Below are 20,199 nucleotides of genomic sequence, written 5' to 3' on the forward strand. Positions count from 1 at the left end.
TCATCATAATCTTCCTAGGTTTCTCTGAATTCTTTAGATAATACTTGTGGAAATTCATTTCATTAAATAAGGAAATAGGAAGGAAAGGAGAGAAGACAGAAAGGATAGCAATAAGGAAGGTCAATTAAAGAAAAGATAAGTCCTGAACTGTGAGATAAGTCCTGAGCAAAACAAATATTTATTGCAACTCTTGTTGAAATGACAAATGATTGGAAACTGAGGGAATGTCTATTGGGAATTAGATGAACCAGTTATGATATATGATGTAATACTATTGTGCTATAAGAAATGATGAAGGCACTTTTTCAGAGAAACCTGAGAATACTTGTATGAACCAATACAGAGTAGAGTTAACAGAATTGGGTGAAAATTTATACAGTGACAGTTTTAATAAAGACTTTGAATAATGACTTTAATAATGACTTTGAAACTGTGAGCAACATAATGACTAATCATGCATGATTCTAGAGGACTCATGATAAAATATACTGCCAAGATCTTTTTTGTATCCTGATTCCTTTGTCCAGTATGGTAGCTAACACTCAGGTTTCTGGAATTTGGAATTTATAATTAAAGCAATAAAGATGTCCATAACTTTTGACCCAGAGATCCCACTGCTAAGGATTTATGCCTGAAAGGTCAAAGACAGAAAAGAAGATAATGTATACCTAATTATTTGTTTATAGTAGCAAAATCCATTGATTAGAGAAGGGTGAAACATTGTGTATAGAAATGTAGTGAAGTATTACTGATATTGTAAGAAACAATGAAGATGAAGAATTCAGAGGAGTGGGAAGAATTATGAAAAGGGAAGTAAGGATGGTGTTCTCTGTACTAGTGAATAGAACAACAAAAATAAATATCAAGCTACATACTGTATACTTTTCATTACCAAACAAAGAAATTATAACCCAAGTCCTGAAGTTATAATCAGTAATCCTCCTATTATATCAGAACATCTTAAAAAGTTTTGTGATACTTTCTCATTCTTCAGGACCTTTCACCTGTTCCTGAGAGTTGCTCAATAAATACATCATTCCTTTTGGTAATAGGGGATGTTCTGCATCTAGGCTAGATGACTTGAATTCACCAAGGACAGCTAAATATACTCTTATTTCCTTAGTTAGTCTACCATCTCCTTCTTTGCCATGTTTTTTGTAGTTTTCTTTTTTAGTTCAAGATCCCTCTTCTTGACAGGATATTAAGAATCCAGCATCTCTGTTTAGTTAGATCATTGTTCCATTCACCTGTTTTATCTTTCATTTTCTTTTCTGCTTTATAGCTTATAAAAATGACCACAAACTTTTTCCGTTCAGCTTCCCTTTCAACCCTACCTCATTCATTTTGGAACAGCTGTGAGAAAGTACCATACCATAAAGACTGTTGTATTTATAGTCTGTAATCTACCTTTGCCTTTATCTTCTGGATTTGTCTTTTATAAATCTTATATCAGTTGGTTAGTTTGATAGGCATCCACATCATCTAATTACATAATTCCTCCTTTCTTTACTTTCTTTTTCTTTGTTTCCTCTGAATTTCCTGTCTTGTCTGAGCTGATGTCTTTCATAGAATTTTATTTCTTGGAATCTTTATGGCTCTAAACTCAATTTAAAACTTTATCTCTTCTGGTATATTGCTGATTTTTAAGGAGATTATGTTTCTGAATATCAAAGATTAATTTTTTGTAATTTTCATAAAGGACTCAGGAAGTGTTAAATTATTTTGTTTTCACTTCTATTTTTAATATTTTTATTTTACTTAGAACATGCATATCCAATTTTATAAACTTGTATATATATTCAGTTTTTCTATTCTTACATGTCTCTGACTAAATCTATATCTATGACATTCATGAAGATTAAAAATAATTGTGTTGCTCCTTTAGAAAGAACTGTCTTTTAGGACATTTGGAATTGAAGAATTTTATAACTGGGCATCAATGTTAGTCCAAATGCTCTCATTATACAACTGAAAAAAACTGAGATCTGAGGTGATGAGTAACTTGCCTCAAGTCAAACAGCTAGCTTGGTACTAAAAACCAGGCTTACTGAATATTAGTTTACTATTCTAATTTATGAGATGATTAATGATATTCTTCTAGGAGAACAACATTAATGCCAAATTTGTAGATTGCTGAGCTTATATATATATATATTTTTTGGGGGTAAAGCAATGGGATTAAGTGACTTGCCCAAGGTCACACAGCTACGTAATTAATACGTGTCTGAGGTCACATTTGAACTCTGGTCCTCCTGACTCCAGGGCCAGTGCTCTATTCCACTGTGCTACCTAGTTGCCCTGCTTTTTTATTTATTCTTTTTTTTTTAATGTTTTGGAAGGCAAAGAGGGTTAAGTGGCTTGCCCAAGGCCACACAGCTAGGTAATTAAGTATCTGAGACCAGATTTGAACTCAAGTACTCCTTACTCAGATCCGATGCTCTAGCCACTTCAAGAACTAGCTGCCTCCCCCTCCCCCCTTTTTATATTCTTTATTTTTCCCCAAGGCAAATGGTGTTAAGTGGCTTGCCCAAGGCCACACAGCTGGGTAATTATTAAGTGTCTGAGGTTGGATTTGAACTCAGGTACTCATTAATTTACTTGAACAAATGGAAAACAATTTCCTTAAAACCTCTAGTGACTCAAATGATCATTCCTGTAGCTTAAATATAAATCTTAGAATGTTATTCGCCTAGATGTCTGATAATGCCTAGAACTTTTTTGTTTTATGGATATGTTTTTTTAAATGTCATAGTCATTAACCAATGTACCTTTTCTGCTTTCTAGCCTTTCCTTGTGACAAAGACAAAAAATAAGAACTTAAGATTACAGTGAATCATGACTGATAGAAGTACTGTTAAATTTAAATAAAAGTGAATCCTTGTCCTCTATATTGACTTATAAAATCAGAAATTTACATTTTCTACATTTTATTGTATTTTTATTTTGTGAAACACTTTCTAGTTAAATATTTTTCTGTTTCAGTAACGCTTGATTTTATAACAAGAATTTAATGCCTCTGAGTTTAATACACAGTCAGTATTCTAAGGATAGTTTCCTCTTCAGTTCTCCAGTAAAGGGGAAGGAGAGGTATATTTTCTCATTTTTTTTCCAGGAAACAAGATTGATTTTAATTGCATAAATTTGGACTTTATTTTTGTTTATTTTTATTTATAAAACTATGAAAATTGTATGTTACTTTCCTGCTTTTTCTTATACTTTTCCATCCTAAAGGTTCAGTAATATTCCAGGGAGTTCAAATCTTGCCTCAGACACCTATCTCTAGGTTTTAGTCTCTTAATCTGTAACATGAGAACCTGTTGTATCCTTTGTCCCCAAGGTTCCTTGGAACTAACAATTTATGATGCTATGTTCCATAAAATATAGTGATACAAATACCAATATGAAATTCCTTATTTCAGAGGGTTTACCTTGTATTAGAGAGAAAATATGAACATAATATCATTATTTCAAAGATGCATACAAAAGAAATAATGCAAAATAATTTTGACCAACAGCCATGGATATGCAGCCAAGGATATGAGGTAGAACAATGTGGTGTTTGAGCTGAATTTTGTGGGATACTAGGGTTTTCTAAGAACTGGAAGTTGATAAAGAAGTACATTGTGGTGGGGCAGCTAGGTGGCTCAGTGGATAGAGCTAGCCCTGGAGTCAGGAGTATCTTGAGTTCAAATGCCACCTCAGACACTTAATAATCACCTAGCTGTGTGACCTTGGGCAAGTCACTTAACTCTGCCTTAAAACAAATTAATAAAATTCATAAAGAGCTTTGTTTCTCATGCTGAAGTTTTGTTTCTCTAGGCCTCATTGTAGAGACCTAGAGATAAGAGATGGATTATGTATTAAAAAGCATTTGGATTAATTTGAGGGAAATATAGAATTTGTGGACTTAATCTGAATGTCTACCTACCACCTATCCATATCCACCTATCCATATCTATCTATCTGAAATGTAGATTGTTGTCGGGTTTTAAGTGCCAAACAAAGGAGTTTATAATTGATTTCAGACGTAATAATAAGCCTTTTTCTTTGGTCAATTCAGTTTGCCATCATCTGGAGAATAGATTGGTGAGGGCAGAGATTTTAAGTAAGGAGACAAATTTAGGAGACTATTGCAGTAGTTCAGAAAGATAGGAGAGAAGGGCGAAGTGTCCAGAATGACACTCGGGCTAGGAACTTGTTTGATTGGTTAGGATCGTGATACTCTAAATGAAACAGAAATTTGGAAGGGTCATGAGTTATGGGTGCAATGAGATCTGTTTTTGGCAAGTTGGGTTTGGGGATAGCTAGATAGTCTAATAGGCAATAGGAAACATGGAAGTGGAGCCTAAGTTACTAAGATTGATTATATAGATCTGGGAATCAGGGGTAATGTAGAGCAGGGGTTCTGAAACTGCCATAGATGCCTTTGTTAATCTGATGAATTCTTTGGACCCCCCCTTGCTAAGAATATTTTATTTTATTTTATTATTTTATTTTAGGTTTTTTTTGCAAGGCAAATGGGGTTAAGTGGCACAGCTAGGTGACACTTAATAATTATTAAGTGTCTGAGAATGGATTTGAACTCAGGTATTCCTGACTCCAGGGCCCATGCTTTTATCCACTGCACCACCTAGCCGCCCTGCTAAGAATATTTTAAAATAATTAAAAGAAGTTCTAGATTTCTGTTCGATGTTCATTTCCCCACCCCTTATTGAAATCCATGAATCTCTATTTACCCATAAATCCACTCAAGGACTCTTGGAGGTGTATGGATCCCAAGTTAAGAATTTCTTGTTCAGGGGGCAGCAGTGGATAGAACACTGACCTTGGAGTCAGGAAAACTTGAATTCAAATTCACCCTCAGCCACTTGATATTTATTTATTAACCATGTGACATTGGTAAACCATTTAACTCACAACCTCACCAAAAACAAAAAAATAATGAGATAAAAGGTTGTGACTACCCTTCCATGTAATTGATCTGGTAGAGTTAATTCTGAAACCAAGAAGAGAAGGGAGATTAAGGGAGGCTTTGGCCTTTGATAAGTACTTGATCATCTAAAACTTAGGACTCTAAATGAACATATTTGGCACTAGTTTCTTTGCCTAATTTCATAATAACAGAGGGTAATCCAGAGTCCAAAGATATTCTGCATATAAAATAGACTTTATTATAGCTACATCCAAGTATCTGAAGTGCTTTTCCTAGAAGTAATCAAGTTTTTGGACTTGGAGTCTTAATTTCATGAGTTCAAATCTATACTCAAAGAATTCCTTGCTGTGTGATACTGGGCAAGTCACTTAATCCTATTTACCTTACTTGCTCATCCATAAACAAAGTAGAAATGGCAAACCATTTGGTATGTTTTCCAAGAAAACCCCAATTGAAATGATTGAACAATAAAATCAAATTATTAAGAGGGATTGGTAGGATTTTGTGGAAGATGGAGATAATTTTACATGTACATTTAACTAGGATTCTGAATGGAGAGTTCCAAATGGAGTCTTTGTTATGAAATATTGTCTTAATGTAGTGATAGAGTAGATGAAATCCTGTTACTCATAAGGGCTCATGTGAAAGCTTCTGTCTTTCCAAACCAGTGATCAAGAAGGCAGGAACAGATTTTTAGGGCAGAAGCCTTGATGTTATTGGATAATCTTACATATTTTTAGTGGTAAATGGTGATATACCTTATTGATGTTATTGTTTGTCCAGTGTTCTTACAAAGATCATGATATCAGGGAGCTGATGCCGTGACATGCAACTCATTTCTATTTTAATAACTGAGAGCTGTGCAAAAGACATCAACTTCACTTTTCTTCTCCATAGCCACCTGGGCCTAGTGGCCAGATGTAGATGCAAAACTACTGGAGATGGTTCTGGATGCAATGAGAGAGACCTTGGTCTTTTTAAACTAAGATCTTTCCTAGGTTTCAGTTAGACTGACCTATTCAGTGCTTAAGACTAATAAAGAAAGAATTAAGGCAAAGAAATGGACTATTCTACCCAGAAGAGGTAAAGTACATCTAAGAGGTATGCCCCTCTGTGGATCAAACCAAAACCCTTGCTATTTAATCACTTTGAGTTAATCAAAACACAAATAGTGATCAAGGAAGTAGTGCTTGACTTAGGACCTCTTGTTGGCCCCTCTTTGAGAGCTAAAGTGATTTAGATTTAAAACACTTTCCTTAAGATAGGTCTTGGTTTAAGTTGGTTGTTAGTAGAGCTTCTCACCTTTCTTTGGACTTTGGGAACTTGGCAGAGTGGGACTATAGAATTTTTACAGTGAGTTTAACCCTGGAAGGAAAATTCCGGGCAATTAATTGGGAGTGAGTGAGTGTGGGTGTGCTTGATTGGGGAGGGGCAGGGTGCGGATGTTCAAACTCAGTCTCTGTCTGAGGGCCCAGCCTGGAAAATTCTCTCTGAGCAGTTGCTTCCAGTGCCAGCAATGATTCTGATTTATGTTTCTTGCCTTGTCCTTACCCAGATAAATGCTGGACCAATAGAGGACCAGAGAAATGAAGAAAATTATGAAATTAAATGTAGAATGCTTTTGAAAATTTTTTAGTTTTTGATTTTTTTTTTTGTAGCATTGCTAATATAGGAATATGTTTTGAAACAGTACTTTACATGCAAAGTTTATATTGCTTGCTGTCCCATGGATTGGGGAGGGACTGGAGAAAGGGGCAGAATTATAATTTTTATAATAATGTATTGGGGGAAGGGAGGGAAGAGAAGGGAAGGGGTCGGGAAGAAAGAAGGGTCTGAGGCAGGGCCTGGTCCTATTTACAAGGGACAAATGGGCAGTGGTAGGGAAGGGACCAAGGCAGGGTTGGGGGGGATGGGGCTCAAACACCAGAGGAGAAGCTCAGAGCCTCTTCCTTCTCTCTACATACCAGTACCCAGTTAAGATCCTCTGTTAAAAGGCTAGCTATGCCAGCCAGCTCCGTGGGGGGGGGGGGTAGAGGGGAGGAACATAGGGGAGAGGGCTCTAGCAGGCTCTGGCCTCTATGAGATAGGAGGGGCCTGAGCCTCAGCTGTGTTTTCCCCTTTCCTTGCCTCCAACTAAAAAAGTGAACCCAGCCAGGAATGGAGAGAAGGCAGGCTTGAGGACCCCAGCCTCCACCCCAGGGCTTCCAGGATGGAAAGTGGGATGGGTGTCCTTGAGGCCCTCAGGAGGAGATGGCGACAGATGTGGAAGGTTCCTGGCCTGGCCACTCCTGGGTCTCCCTTAAAACATGTGAGGATGAGGGGCAGGAGACAGAGACTGACTGGGTTCCTCAGGTGGGAAGGGATGAGGATACCATTTAGATTCAGTTTGATATAGAGTTCACCCAGGCTAAAGTTGAAGGGGGGGGCAGCTGCCAGCTGTTGGGGAACTGGAGGTCATCAAAGAAGCTGTGGACACAGGCCTCCAAAGGAGACAGCCTGGTGTCAGGGGTATACCCCAATAGATGGGAGCAAAGTGAGATGCCTCTGGTGGGATCCATGACTTGAAGACCTTTGTTCACGGATGGGCCTTAATCTGGGGGAATTTAAACTCGTAATTTGGGTTCATCTCCTGGATTTGCTCTCATATTGGTGTCTCCAACACTTTGAAAATTTCTAACATTTGGTCCACCCCATTGTGCCCAGGAAAGATGGGTTGGCTGAGGAAGAGCTCGGCAAGGCCACAACCTGCAGACCACACCTCGATGGACAAGGTGTAGTTGGTGGCTCTGAAGATGAGCTCAGGGACTCGGTAGTACCTTGAGCAGATGTAGGAGATGTTGGGCTTTCTCCGAACCAGCTGCTTAGCATTGCCAAAGTCACAGCTTGAGGATGGCATGTCTGGGTCCACCAGGAGGTTCTGGGCTTTGAAATCTCTGTGGCACATGCCATGCGTGTGTATGTGTAGGCCAAGCTCTGGAAAAGCTGTTACATGTACACCTTGATGTAGATGAAGGGGATGGTCAACTTGGCCTTGGTGAAATGCCGTGCCAGGCAAAAAGTCCAGCACGAGATTCAAGTAGAGCTCGTCCTTTTCTCTACTGGAATAGAAGAAATAGCAGTTGTGCAATGTTGCAATGGTCCAGCTTCCTCATGATCTGCTGCTCCTAGTTCTTGAATCTCTTATCCTGCAGCACTGTCTTGATGGCCACCAGCTCCCCCATCTCTGCCAGGCAGGCCTGATAGATGACACCAAAGGAACCATTGCTGATCACCTTGATGTCAATGTAGGCCACCTCCTGGGAGTGCTCAGGCCCCAGCCCCAGGGTTGTTCTCACCATGGTCACTTTCCCAGAGTCGTGGTCCAGCTTCACTGTTGTGGAAAGCTTGAGCCTCCCCCTCCACCATGACCTCCTCCTCCTCCTCTATAGCCAGAGGCGAGGACAATATTCATGACCCTGAGCTGCCGGGGCCAGGCCCAGGCCCAGAGACAGCTCAAAGACCCTCCCCCCCCCCCCCCCCCCCCCCCCCCCCCCCCCACACACACACACACACACACAGGCCAAGGCCAGGCAGAGGTCCTGGAACCTGATCACTTCTGCTCCACCCCAGCCTTGTTGGCCCCGAGTCTAGGTTCGAGCTGGTCTGGCTTGGCCTGAGAGCCTGTTGCTGATGTTGCTGCTGCTGCTGCTGACTACCAGACTCTACTGTTCATGGTGCCTCAGAGGCCACTGTGCTACTCCCTGGCACCCTGACTGGCCAAGATAGACTGGGCTCTGGCTCTGCTCCAGGCCACTGGAGCTCCGGCTCCAGCTGTGGCTGTGGCTCTGGCTCCACACTGCGGGGCTTCTAAAATTATAATTTTTAAAAATTCTGAAACTATTTAGAAATTTAAGTTGATGATTTGCAGAGAAATTTAATGTCATAGTCCTGTCTATTGATGTCTTTCTCATACTTTTGCAGAAGAGATTGAAGAAGAATCTGAAACTTCAATAGATGCTGATCTGACAGATAAACAAAAACATCAGTTGAAACATAGAGAATTATTTTTGTCACGCCAATATGAATCTCTTCCTGCAACACATATCAGGTAAGAACTTTATGGAAGTTATTTTGAGATGGTAATAATGTCACAAAATGTCTGCTGTGGTGCCCAAGAAGTTAGAGGATCCTAGATCCCTTAAGCAAAGTGAGTCTTTAAATGTTCTTTGCTCCATTCTCCTATTTTTGCATACTTGAACATCTAAACTATTCATGACAGTTGGTTATCATCTTCAAGAGTATCTCAAAAAACCCATCATTTTTTGAATCCTTATTTTCAATTTAAGAAGTACCAGATAAAATAAATATTTCTATATACATAGTGGAACAGGAAAAGATTGTACTTAAACCTGAAATCTCTATGTACAGCTTAATTTTCTAGATTCAAACTGTACATTTCAAAGCACTACTGCTTATTTGTAATTTTCAGTTTTTTAAAAAATTAAGTGAAAATTTTCTCTGAACAAAAAAACCTACCTTTTATTCTTATCCTCTTTCCCTCATTAAAAAAGAAAGAAAAACAAGAACATTGTAGTATGGCTAGTCAAACCAAATTCCTTTATCGCCCATGTTTTTATTTATCCTTCAGTTGTTTTCAGTCCTATCAGATTTGTCATGAATTCATATGGAGTTTGCTTAGCAAAAGTACTAGAATGGTTTTCTATTTTCTTCAGTAATTCATTTTAGGGGTGGACAAAACTGAGGCAAACAGTTAAGTGATTTGCCAGAGGTCATCTAGTATTTGAGTTTAGATCTTTTTAGTGTACAGGATAGGCACTTTTCATACTGTACTATCTAACTGCCCCAGAATATGGTTGTTGAGGTTGTTTAGTTGTGCCTGACCCTTTGTGACTCCATTTGAGGTTTTCTGGGCAAAGATACTAGAGTGGTTTGCCATTTCTTGTTCTTGCTCATTTTACAGATGAGGAACCTGTGACAAACAGAATAAGTAACAAATACAGGGTCTAATAGCTAGTAATTCTCTGAGACTACATTTGAACTCAGGTCTTTTATTCACTGAATTGCCTAGCTGTCCCATTTTTCCTCCCCCCCCCCCCAAATATATCTGTCTTTACTCTGAGTTGGTCCCCACTTTGCCCTGAGTTGGATAGTATGTTTCATAGTTGGGAATTCATTAATGGCTTGTTCAACTTTTTTCCTGAGATTAGATTAAAGTTTCTTGTTCTGCTTTTATTCTAGGTATTTTACATATATGTATTGTTTTTGTTGTTTTTTTTGCAAGGCAATAGGATTACGTGACTTGCCCCAAAGTTACATAGCTTAGTAAGTATTAGGCATGTTTTTGAGTTCAGATTTGAACTTGGGTCCTTCTGACTCCAGGGCTGGTATTCTATCCCTGTGCCACCTAGATGTCCCTGGTTTATTTTTTTTAAAAACAATTTCCTAGTTTCAGTTGTCATTTAATTTTAAAAACTGAGGAGGATTTTTGAGGATTAGCTGAGATATTTATAAGAATAGTACATAGTGATATTTTTTAGGTGTTTTTTTTTTTGCAAGGCAAATGGGGTTAAGTGGCTTGCCCAACGCCACACAGCTAGGTAATTATTAAGTGTAAGAGACCAGATTTGAACCCAGGTACTCCTGACTCCAAGGCCGGTGCTCTATCCACTATGCCACCTAGCCGCCCCTTAAATAGAGATTTCTAATAGGGTTTTGACCTGTGCCATTTTTTTCTTCTTCTGTTCTATTTAAAGTTCAGTGATTGTTAGTTGACATGGATTCAACTGTTTGTTTCAATCTATTAATCCAGATCCAGTCTTTCTCCTGATTTTCAGTCTTTTATTTCCAAGTGCTTTTGGGATATCTCAAACTGAATGTCCCTTAGACATCCTATACTCAGCATGTCTAAAATTAAACTCATTAGCTTCTTTCCCAAATTTTTTTCCTCTTAAATTCACTGGTTTTTTTGTTTTTTGTTTTTAAGGCAAACGGGGTTAAGTGGCTGCCCAGGGCCACACAGCTAGGTAATTATTAAGTGTCTGAGACCGGATTTGAACCCAGGTACTCCTGACTCCAGGGCTGGTGCTTTATCCACTATGCCACCTAGCTTCCCCCAAGTTCACTGTTTTTAAGGTTACATCCTATCTCCCAACTACAGAAGACTTGCAGGTTTCATCCTGGAATTCTTACATCCCTCTATGCCTGGAATTTTGTAATAACTTTTTTTTTCAAATTTTAGAAAGGTTTTATTTATTTTGAGTTTTACATTTTTCCCCATAATCTTAGCCCCCCCAGGCAGTTTGCTATTCTTTTTTTGGGGGGGGGTTAAGGCATAACCTTTAAAATCTAAGATATCTTTTTTTTAATTTATTTTTTATTCTCATTTTGTACAAATTTTTTTACATTAATAAAATATTCTTGTTTACAAGTAAACAAAATACCCCTCCCCCCATGAATATAGATAGACTTGCTTGGGCGGAAAAAGTAAAGGGGAGAGAAAAAAAATTAAAATAAAAAAATAATAGTAATAATTGTAGGTATGGCCAGGTGGTGCAATGGACGAAGCACCAGCCCTGGAGCCACGAGCACCCGTAAACCCAATAATCTCCCAGCCATAGTTTGCTAGTCTTTACATCATTCCCATAGTATGGAAGTTGAGGAGAGAAATCAAATCCTTTTTTTTTTTAGGTTTTTTTTAAGGCAGATAGGGTTAAATGGCTTGCCCAAGGCCACACAGCTAGGTAATTGAGAAATTATATCCTAAGGAAGAAACATAGTATGAGATAGAGCAGAATTGTAAGACAACATTTTTTTTTGAAATTAAAGGTAATAGTCCTTGGTCCTTGTTCAAATTCCACAATTATTTCCTATGATATAGATGGCATTCTCCATCACAGACAACTCAAAATTGTGCCGGCTTGCTGCCCTGTTGGTATGAGCAAGTCCATTAAGGTTGATCTTTACTCTCATGTTGTTGGGGTGTACAATGTTCTTTTTTTTTTTTTTTTTGTTAGGTTTTTGTAAGGCAAATGGGGTTAAGTGGCTTGCCCACGGCCACACTACAATGTTCTTCTGGTTCTGCTCATCTTGCTCAGCATGAGTTCATGCAAATCCTTCCCATCTCTCCTGGTTTCTATTAGAATAAGTGTTCCATTACATACATATACCACAGTTTGTTAAGTCATTCCCCAATTGACTTTCCCTCAGTTTCCATTTCTTTGCCATCACAATGTATTAGTGTCTCAGATTTTCCACTTCCTTGCCAACATTGATCATTGTCCTTTCTGGTCATATTGGCCAATCTGAGAGGTGTGAGGTGGTACCAAAGAGATGTTTTAATTTGCATTGCTCTAATAATTCGTGATTTAAAGCAATTTTTCATATGATTATGGATTGCATTGATTTCCTCATCCATAAATTGCCTTTTCATATCTTTTGACCATTTGTCTATTGGGGAATGACTTGGGTTTTTTTGGGTTTTTTTTTTAAATTTGACTTGGGGCGTCTAGGTTGCACAGTGGATAGAGCACACCAGCCCTGGAGTCAGGAGTGCCTGAGTTCAAATCTGGCCTCAGACACTTAGCAATTACCTAGCTGTAGCCTTGGGTAAGCCACTTAACCCCATTGCAAAAAAAAATTTGACTCAATTCTCTGTATATTTTAGAGATTAGTCCTTTGTCAGAAATACTAATCCTAAAAATGGTTTCCCAATTTACTAAATTTCTTTTGATCTTGGTTACAGTGGTTTTATCTGCAAAAGCCTTTTAATTTAATGTAATTAAAATCATCTAGTTTGTTTTTAGTGATGCTCTCCATCTCTTCCTTAGTCATAAACTTGCTTTCCTTTCTATAGATCTGACAGGTGAACTACTCCTTGATCTTCCAGTTTGCTTATAGTATTGTTTTTTATGTCTAAATTCTGTATCCGTTTCGATCTTATCTTGGTATAGGGTATGAGGTGTTAGTCTAATCTAAGTTTCTTCCATACTACCAATTTTCCCAGTCATTTTTATTGAAGAGAGAGTTTTTATCCTAATAGCTGGACTCTTTGGGTTTATCAAATAGCAGATTACTATAATCATTTTCTGCAACTGCACCTAGTCTCTTCCACTGGTCCACCACTCTATTTCTTAGCCAGTACCAGACAGTTTTGATGACTGATGCTTTGTAGTATAATTTTAGATCTTATAGAGCCAAGCTACCTTCTTTTACACTTTTTTTTTCATTAAATCCCTGGAGATTCTAGACTTTTTATTTCTCCATATGATTTACTTTAAAAATTTTCCCTCATTGAAGTAATTTTTTGGAATTTTGATTGGTAGGACAGTAAAAAAATAGTTTAATTTTGATAGAATTGTCTTTTATTATATCTGCTTTTATTATTGTGTGAAGTGTTTTATAATTGTTTTCAAAAAGTTTCTGAGTCTACCTTGAAAGGTAGACTCAGGTATTTTATGTTGTCTTGAGGTTACTTTGAATGGGATTTCTCTTTCTAATTCTTTCTGCTGCATCTTGCTAGTCATATATAGAAATGTTGAGGATTTGTGAGGGTTTATTTTATATCCTGTGACTTTGTTAAAGTTGCTAATTATTTCTAGCAGTTTTTTAGATGAACTTTTGGGATTCTCTGGGTATACCATCATGTCATCTGCAAAGAGTCAGAGTTTTGTCTTTTCCTTCCCTATTCTAATTTGTTTGATTTCTTTTTCTTCTCTTATTGCTGAAGCTAAGATTTCTAATATGATATTGAATAGTAGTGGTGATAGTAGGCATCCTTGCCCTGATCCTATTGGGAATGCCTGAAGTCTATTCCCATTGCATATAATGCTTGTTGATGGTTTCAGATAGATACTGTTTATTATTCTAAGGAACAATCCATTTATTCCTATGCTCTTCAGTGTTTTTAGTAGGAAAGGGTGCTGTATTTTGTCAAAATCTTTCTCAGCATCTATTGAAATATCATGATTTCTAATAGGTTTGTTATTGATATAATTAATTATACTGACAGTTTTCCTAATATTGAACCAACCCTGCATTCCAATTGTATTTTCCAAGGATTTTTTTTCTTGTTGCAAGGTGTTAATTTTGTTTTGTTTTGTTTTTGTAAGGCAATGGGGTTAAGTGGCTTGCCCAAGGCCATTACAGCTAGGTAATTATTAAGTTTCTGAGGCCGCATTTGATCTCAGGTATTCCTGACTCCCCTGCCTGTGCTCTATCTACTGTACCACCTAACCTCCCCAAGGTGTTAATTTTCTCTTGGGTTTCTTTTCCCAAATTTACCAATTGATTTTTAAACTCCTTACTGATTTCTTTCAAGGAAATCTTTCTGTGCTGGAGAGCAAATCATATTCTCCTTAGGGCTTCTACGTCTCTCTGAATTAGGGTCTTTTCCTTCTAGAAAGTTTTCTATGGTCTCCCCTTTCTGCCAGCCTTTCTTCATTTTCCTAAGATCTTGTGTTGGGTGGACTTGGTTCACAGAGCTTTGGTATTGAGATCCCTAGAGGCTTTACTCACTTGTGTAGCACCTCCAGCAGGCCCATAAGGGCGTGTTGGAGGCTTTTCTCACTGACTGTACTATCTCCTCCTGGCCAGTAGAGGGTGATAAGCTGGAACCTCCCCTCCAGCCCTTCATGTAAGTCCCAGACCTCTAGTCCCTTGGCCATGCCTCCAGTTGTTACTGGGAGCTAAGTGGTTTCCTTCAGTGAAATGCTTCCCAAAGCAAAAAGCCCGGGGCCTGATCTTAGATTAGTCCGGCTCTGGTTGTTCCCCTGCTGGCTGTTGGCACTCTGCATTCCCCACACCCCAGTCCTGGAGGACAGACCTTGAGGTCCCTGTTGTTTTGCTCGCTTCTCTTTCTGGGTTTTGTTGATAGGACTTCCATGAAGAGGTTTGTCTCATCTTGTTTATGAGGGAAGATCAGGAGACCTTAGTACCGGACCTGCTACACCATCTTGGCCAGACGTCTCTACTGACCATCTATTTGCTGTATTCCATGTTATTCTCTTTCTCACTCAAGTCTCAAAATAGTCTATCTAATGTATAGATCTGATCATGTTACCATCTAGTTTTGTTTCCCTGTTTCTTCCATTTATATTCTCAAATATAAATCATCTATATATAGATATTTTAATCTTCCAAACCATCCTAAACTTATATCCACCTTTTAAGTCTTCTTAGACTTTACATATTCTACTGTATGGTAATACTGGCCTCCTTGCTGCTACTTATATAAGGCATTTCATCTGCAGAGTTTATAAAGCCTTTTGACTGTCTCCCATGCTTGAAATGTTCTCCCTCCTCATCTCTGCTTCCTGGCTTTACTATTTTGTTTCAAATCTAATCTTCTGCAAGAATCTCTCTGAGGTCCTGGTACTTCTAATACTAAAGACTGATAGTTGCTTATTTCTTTTCTGAGTTGCTTGAGAATAGGAACTGGTTTTGCCTTTGTCTATATACTTTATAATCTGGCACTAAGTAAGCATTTAATAAAAAGACTTGTTGACTTAACTTGACTTCTTTTACCTTCATTGGTTTGTAAACATTTAAAACTTGAATCTTGCTCTGTTTCTCAAAGATATTTAACTTAACATTTACTTTGAATATTTGTATTATAACTTTAATATTTGAAAAAATTTGACTTTTCATTGCAAGATCATTTTCTCTCTATGGATTTGTACTCATTTTTTTTAGTATAAGATATTCTTGGTTGTAATCTTATTTAACTTTAGCCTTCTGTAATATTGTATTACACACTCTCCTCTCTTTAGGAATAGTAGCTGCCAAGTATTGTGTTATCTTGAGTATGGCTCTTGGGGTTTTGAACTTCTCAGACTTGTAGAATTTTTGTCTTTGACATGGAATCTCTGGATTTTGGAAGTTATGTTCCTTCTTGGGAATTTCCATTTTTCATATTCTATCTTGAAAATGAATTTAACATTTTATTCAATTCTAAATCTATCCTTATCTCCACTCGCTCCTCACTCACTGAAAAGAAACATTTCCACATTAGCCATGTTGTTAAAAAAAAGCAAAACAAATAAAGCAACAGTAAATAAGCTTCAACATGCAGTAAGAATTAATTGGTTTTTTCATCATGAGTTCTTTGAAATTGTCATGGGACATTGTATTGATCAGTTACTAATTCATTATCATTGCAATTATTGTGGACATATTTCTCCTGGTTCCACTCAAATTTACTTTGCAATTTTTTTCTTTTTTTGCGGTTTCATTTATGAGATGACTGGTATTCTCTTGCTCAGGATAGCTCCAGCATGTGCCTCAGAATAGTAAAAAAACAAAAAGAACTGAGTACAACCATGGGAACAAGGGCAATTCAAAATTAAAATATTCCTTGAGGTCACCGTTAGGGAGAAACATTTTTCTGCAAAGGGCAATTTGGAAAAATTAACTAGATTTATTGAATTTTAAGTTTTAAGGTTGCTTTAACCTGTAAGAGGTTCTCCAACCCTGCTCCAAGTCATATTAGCTTTATTTTTTTTTGTCACAGCTCTTAAAATGCTTTCATTGAACATTAAAAAGAATAAGGTAGAAGTGATAAGAAAAATGAGTAAAGTGAAAAATTTAAAAGGATGAGAAAGACTCCTCAGCCACTTGGGAGTGGGTGAAATTTTGGTTTTTGATTATAGTTTACTTCCAGGATTGTTGTGCTGCATTTATTTCTGCTTGCTTTCGTGTTTCAAAACTTTTCTGGGGGCAGCTAGGTGGCATAGGGGATAAAGCACTGGCCCTGGAGTCAGGAGTACCTGGGTTCAAATCTGGTCTCAGACACTTAATAATTACCTAGCTGTGTGGCCTTGGGCAAGCCACTTAACCCCATTTGCCTTGCAAAAACCAAAAAAAAAAAACCCCAAAAAAACCTTTTCTGTAAAACATAGTAAAACTTAAATTTTTCTTAACTTAATTTTTTTTTCTAAAGCAGTTGAAAACATTGTGCACAAAAGCTGTGAAGAATATATTACCTTTTTTTTTTTTTAGGTTTTTGCAAGGCAAATGGGGTTAAGTGGCTTGCCCAAGGCCACACAGCTAGGTAGGTAATTATTAAGTGTCTGAGACCGCATTTCAACCCAGGTACTCCTGACTCCAGGGCCGGTGCTTTATCTACTATGCCACCTAGCCACCCCAAGAATATATTACTTTTTAAGCTGCTAATTTTGTTGTAATTTAAAAAACCTTATTTTTAATGTTGCATTTAGTATTAATATTTAATGGAATTTGTTTGAATAAAGAATTATTATGTTCTCTAAATTTTTTTTTAAAAAAAAGTTTGAAATTATAGAGTATGTGCCATTCCTCTAGATCTCCTACCTCTGGAAAAGATTAGGGAAGTGGTGCCTTTTCATATCCCTTCTTTGGTTCCATGAATGTGCTTTGTAATTTTGTAACATTTACTTTCTTTTTTTTTGTTTTTTTGTGCTTATTCTTTTTTTCTTTATTTAATATTCTCATTTTATATAAATAATGTTTTTTATACATTAATATTATTGTTTAAGAGTAAACAAAATACCCCCTCCCCCCAAAAAATTATAGTCACTTGAGCAATAAAGTAAAGGGGAGAGAAAAAAATTAAAATCAAAAAATAACAGTAATAATTGTAGGTATGGCCAGGTGGCACAGTGGACGGAGAACGAGCCCTGGATCCAGGAGCACCTGAGCCCATATCTGGCCCCTTACATCCAACAATCACCCAGCTGTGTGATATGCAAGCCACCCCAACCCCACTGCCCTGCAAAAACCAAAAAAAGAATAAAAAAGACCCAAAATATAATAAAATAGTAATAGTAGTAGGGGTGGCCAGGTGGCAGACAGAGCACTGGCCCTTGAGCCAGGAGCACCCAGGTCCAAATCTGGCTTCAGACACCCAACAATCTCCCTGCTATGTGGCCCCAGGCAGGCCACCCAGCCCCATTTGCCCTGCACCCCCCCCCCCCCCAAATAATAATAATAAAAAATGTGCTTTAGTCTTTGTTCCAACACCAACAACTCTGTCACGGATGGATCACATTCTTTATAAGTCCATCACAAAAGTTACTTCCATATTTTTCCACTGTTTCCATTGCTGCTTGCAACTCCCTCCTTTCTTATTTCTCCACTACCATGTACTATATTTTCTCTCTCCTTTCACTATGACTCTGCTGTAGGGTAGCTGAGTGGCACAGCAGACAGATCCCTGGTCCTGGGGCCAAGAGGCCCTGAGTCCTCATACCACCCTTTAGGCTCAGCATCCACCTGGCTTACTCTGGCAGAAGACCCCCACAGTTCCCCCAATTTGTGCCCCGGCATAGTTCAGGAGACTCTCCTGCTGCTGTGAGCCGTGGCTTCCAGCGCACTGGGGCTGCCTCCGGGAGGCTGAAGTTCTTTTGCTCTGGTGGGCCACAGGCCCCTCCAACAGAGCCTTTCTGTTCTTTTCCAGGTTACCTTGAGTAGGAGAACTGCCTCACTGGGTCCCTTCGTGGGTTCTGTCTCTTGAAAATTTAGTTAAGAGTCCTTAGTTTAGAAGTTTTATGAGAGAGCACCTAAGACAGGATCCTCTTGTCGCCATCTATGTAACATTTACTTTAATTGTTTCATGTTCTTGGTTATTTTTTCATTTGCATGTTGTGTCAGTATTTTGTTTTCTTGACTGTTAAGTTCCCTCTGCATTAGTTCCCATGAGTGTTTCCATCATCCTTTGTATTCATCATGTCTTTTTTTATAACTCAGCAATATTCCATTACATTCATTTACCATAATTCGTTTTAGCTATTTCACAATTGAGTGGCATGTACTTTCCAGTTCTTTACTATTAAGTAGAAAAAATGTTGCTATCAATTTTTATTTGTTATTGAGATCTTCTTATCCTTGTCTTTCTTGGGGGTATATGCCTAGGAGTGGAATCTCTTCCAATGATTTGAGCACTTTAATAACTTAAATTTTATGTTTTCCAAAAATTCTTGTGGTTTACATTTTCACAATCAGTGCATTACAGTTCTTATCTTCATTAAAATACAGCAGCATTGACCATTCCCATCTTTGTAATCCTTGCCAATTTATTGCATGGGAGATAAAACCTTAGTTATTTTGATATTTATCACACTAATTTTTAGTGATTTTCAGCATTTTTTCATAATATTTTTACTTTACAATTTTTTAAGGTATTTTTTTTGCAAGACAAATGGGGTTAAGTGGCTTGCCCAAGGCCACATAGCTAGCTAATTATTAAGTGTCTGAGGCCGGATTTGAACTCAGGTACTCCTGACTCCAGGGCTGGTGCTCTGTCCACTGCCTACTTTACAATTTTAAGATCCTTTTGCTCCTTTCTCTCAAGCACTTGCCTATTGAAAATTGCCTTTTGTATGTGGTCCACAGATATATATGTATCTTTTGATCTTTTTGACATACATTATTCATATAATTTATATATTTTAGCTACAAAGTTTTTATCTAAGAAGTAAGGGATACATTCCTTATTTTTTTGTTAATTTTGGGTATGCAGAAGCTTTTTAATTTATTGTGACCAAAATTATTTTTTCTTTTGTAATTACTAACTTTAATTTCCTGTTGTCTCATTCAGTCACTAATTTTTTTCTGGTTCATTCTGCAACAAGTACATTACTTGGATAAGGTTTTATATCTCTTGTATTAAGCTGTTAATACTTCTTCACTGTTTTTAATTCTTGGGCAGGAGTTCTTTACTGTAACCTGTGTATAGATTTCAGGAGATCTGTAGATGTTTAGTCATATTTAGATATATGTAGTCAGTTTTACAAATTTTTTTTTTAATTTTAAGGCAGCTGGATGACTGCGTGGGTAGTATTCTGAAATTAATAGGACTTGAGTTCAAATCTAGCTTCAGTGTGCCCTTGGACAATTCACTTAAAATTTATTGCTTTAAATCCAGGGCCATTTCCAGTCATCCTGATTCATATCTGGTCATTGGACCCAGATGACTCTGGAGGAGAAAGTGAGACTCAAATCCAGTTCACTTACATGGGAAGATATTTCCATGATATCATAATCTTCTTTGAAAATGAAGGAGAAAACGTCAAACTAAATTTTGTTTTTTTGGGTTTTTGTAAGGCGGTTAAGTTTGCCCAAGGCCACACAGCTAGGTAATTATTAAGTGTCGTAGCTGAATTTGAACCCAGGTACTCCTGACTCCAGTGCTCTATCCATTGAGCTACCTAACTTCCCCTATCAGTCAATCTTTTGAGCAAAATCAAAATGTAATGCTCTCAATAGGATATTCCTGGAAAAAACATGGAATGACT

At 37.7% G+C, this 20,199-nt stretch overlaps 1 protein-coding gene and 1 pseudogene across 2 annotated transcripts in view; one reads left to right on the forward strand and one right to left on the reverse strand.

Moving 5' to 3' along the window:
* The window catches only part of MTA3 (metastasis associated 1 family member 3), a 194,694-nt gene that overhangs the window by 28,571 nt on the left and 145,924 nt on the right, over positions 1-20,199 (forward strand). For both annotated transcript variants that reach the window (XM_074204684.1, XM_074204676.1), the window contains exon 4: positions 8,894-9,020. In XM_074204684.1, the coding sequence (XP_074060785.1) occupies positions 8,894-9,020 (127 nt within the window). The remainder of the gene's footprint in view (positions 1-8,893; positions 9,021-20,199) is intronic.
* On the reverse strand, positions 7,174-8,384 carry LOC141493119 (glycogen synthase kinase-3 alpha pseudogene; annotated as a pseudogene).

The sequence above is a fragment of the Macrotis lagotis genome, chromosome 1, assembly GCF_037893015.1.
Source record: "Macrotis lagotis isolate mMagLag1 chromosome 1, bilby.v1.9.chrom.fasta, whole genome shotgun sequence".
NCBI lineage: Eukaryota > Metazoa > Chordata > Mammalia > Peramelemorphia > Peramelidae > Macrotis > Macrotis lagotis.